This window comes from Galeopterus variegatus, unplaced genomic scaffold, assembly GCF_000696425.1.
Source record: "Galeopterus variegatus unplaced genomic scaffold, G_variegatus-3.0.2 Scaffold5092, whole genome shotgun sequence".
NCBI classification, from domain to species: domain Eukaryota; kingdom Metazoa; phylum Chordata; class Mammalia; order Dermoptera; family Cynocephalidae; genus Galeopterus; species Galeopterus variegatus.
In genome coordinates, this window is record NW_007731203.1 from 1,145 (window position 1) to 3,868 (window position 2,724).

A 2,724-nucleotide genomic window follows, 5' to 3' on the forward strand; every position below is an offset into this window, starting at 1 on the left:
ATGGTTAATTATGAAGTTATTTGTATGGATAATGAACCCAAAAATAACAAAGGAGAATTTTACCATCCTCCTTTAAAGTACCAAGGAAGCGTCCTTCTTACTAACACGTGGGAATAATCTTTTTTCTATTTGTTAAATAACACCATTCTTTTCTGTGCTTCTCACAGGTACTGCCAAAGTAGGACTGCTGAATTGTGAAATAAAGAAAAATTCTAGCCAGCTCAAGCTCTCTAGGGTCTGTAAATCCAGGTCATTTGGATACTAAATGTATCATTGTACTCCAATGAGCACAAAAATGTCATATATACTGTTAACTGGCTATGCCCTGATTACTCCCACAAAAGGTCCTGGACTCACGTTGGTTCTTCTGTTGCTATTCTGGTTTCTTCTAGTTCTTGTGCTTGTTTCAGCCAAGGTAATGTAGCTTCCACTGGACCTTTTTCTAAGAAAAAAGAAACATAAACAATGAGCTTAATTACTATTAATCATTAAGGAGTTGGATACGTAATCGTTATTGGCTGAAGATTTCATTAATAAAGAGGTCATGTCTTTTAAATGCAAGCTCAACCCTTCAGCATAATACATTAGGTGGCTCCTGAAATGAATAAAAATTTCTGCTGTATTTTTTAAAATAACACATTATCAAAATGCACCAAAATGATCTCATGACACAGTTGAATATGCTCTCAAAGTTAACATAAAAATGCCTTTTATAAACCATACCAACTTCTATTGTTTGTATATTAAAGCTCCAACCAGAACAGCTTACTTTCTTTTGCCACAAATTCTTTTTGGCCTATTGAATGCAGAAGTTAATAGAGAAAAGCAGAAGACACGGATGTTAAGGAAGTTGGGAGGATGAGAGAGTCCATGATACAGTTTACTCAAACTTTTACTGTCATCATAGTTATGGAGGGAGACGAATGCTAATTACATCTGGCATGGAGCAACAAACTGGTGCCCCTTTCTGTCCTTTGAAGCCTCCTTAGACATGAAGAAAAAAAAGCAATCTAGTTAAGAAGTGAGAAAGGAAATAACTTTGGGCTGTTTCAGGGAAATTGCAGGCACTGAGAGAGTGGCTAGGAAAGCACTATTGCGTGAAGAAGGAAGGAAAAATGACCTCACTGACCGAGTTACCTAATCAGTGTTCGCACCTGTCACGGCAACTAGTGATTTTTCTGTAAGACAGACACAGTCAAACAATTATTTGTTGAATGGTTAATTATGAAGTTATTTGTATGGATAATGAACCCAAAAATAACAAAGGAGAATTTTACCATCCTCCTTTAAAGTACCAAGGAAGCGTCCTTCTTACTAACACGTGGGAATAATCTTTTTTCTATTTCAAGAAGGAAGATAGCTGTCATTAGAATTGGTAATACCTTACTAAAGTACATGGAAATAATCATGTAGACAGAGGAGCATATATAGGAGAGACGATGCCAAGACGTCCTATCCGTGGATGCTACCCATTTCTGCTAATTCATGTGGAACAGATGGGAACTGCAAGAGAAATTACACTGGGGGTGAAAGCTGATTTTCTATGATGCTTGTGTTCCAGGGCCCCTCCCTTGCATGACCTCCTTCCAATTCTCAATTTTAAAAGTATTTAAGATGAGATCACAAGACAAAAATAAATCAAAATACCCTGAAATCTCACTGCTCAAATATGAAAGAAACTCATTATAGGTTTTCTTAAATTAGATTAAAAATTCACATGACATTACCTAAAACAATTTGTAAAGCTGGGACAAACCTTTCGAAACTATCAATAAAAAAATTAAAGAAATTTTTGATCAACCATGATAAAGGATTACCTTTCTATTCTGTTTATAGAAATCAAACTCGCAAAATTGCTGTCATATGCAGAGGCCATCAAAGAGTATTCAGTCAAACAATATAGGAAGAAATATTATAGATGTATTGGGCAGTTAAAATAAATAAAAACATTATGCTATTTTTTTCTGTTGTTTTGTGAAGTTTGTGTTGTCACCATTTTTTTTCTTGAGTTATTTGCTTGTCATTTGGAAGTTACTCTTCCCTGTGAATAAAATGTTTTCATGTCATGAAAATCTAGGATATCTTTTCAATTTATCTACATATGTTGGGGAGTATATATGTGTGTCTATGTATGTTTACCTTAATCAATAGATTTATTTTTTAGGACAATTTTAGGTTTACAGAAATACTGAGCTGATAGTACAGAGAGCTCCCATATGCCCCTTCACCCCTCTTCTCCCCTACAGCTTCCCCTTTTATTAACATCTGGCCTTAGTGTGGTACAGTTGTTGCAACTGAGCTGATATTGATACATCATTATTAACATTAATTATTAAAGTCTAGAGTTCACATTAGGATTGTTGTCAGCTTTTTAAATTTGTAAGTTCTTGCAGTTTTTTTCTTATTCTAAATATTCACTTCAATACCCAATATCTGTGTTTTGTATCAGTTTTTCTTAAAGAAACACCTCTAATCTGTTTAAACTTCAGGCCCCACCAATCCTGGATAGAAGCCTTGGCGGCGGGGAAGGGGGCTGAGAGTTCTTGATGACCTGCATCACGACAGGCACTGTCCTGAATATGTGCTCTCATTAATCCTCCTGACACACTCGCAGGCCAATAGCTTCATTCCTATTTAACAGATGAGCAAACAGACAACCCACTACCTAAGGACCTTGTTCAAGGTCACACAGTTCCTAAGAGGCAGAGTGGAATTCCATCCCAG

General features: G+C 36.0%; 1 protein-coding gene across 1 annotated transcript in view; it reads right to left on the reverse strand.

The window, feature by feature from the left end:
* Positions 1-353: 353 nt before the first annotated feature.
* LOC103604339 (ADAMTS-like protein 3) overlaps positions 354-2,724 on the reverse strand; it is a 127,508-nt gene continuing 125,137 nt past the window's right edge. Inside the window, exons 11-12 of the mRNA XM_008588898.1 lie at positions 724-796; positions 354-442 (exon numbers count right to left, since the gene is read on the reverse strand). Of these exons, the coding sequence (XP_008587120.1) occupies positions 354-442; positions 724-796 (162 nt within the window). The remainder of the gene's footprint in view (positions 443-723; positions 797-2,724) is intronic.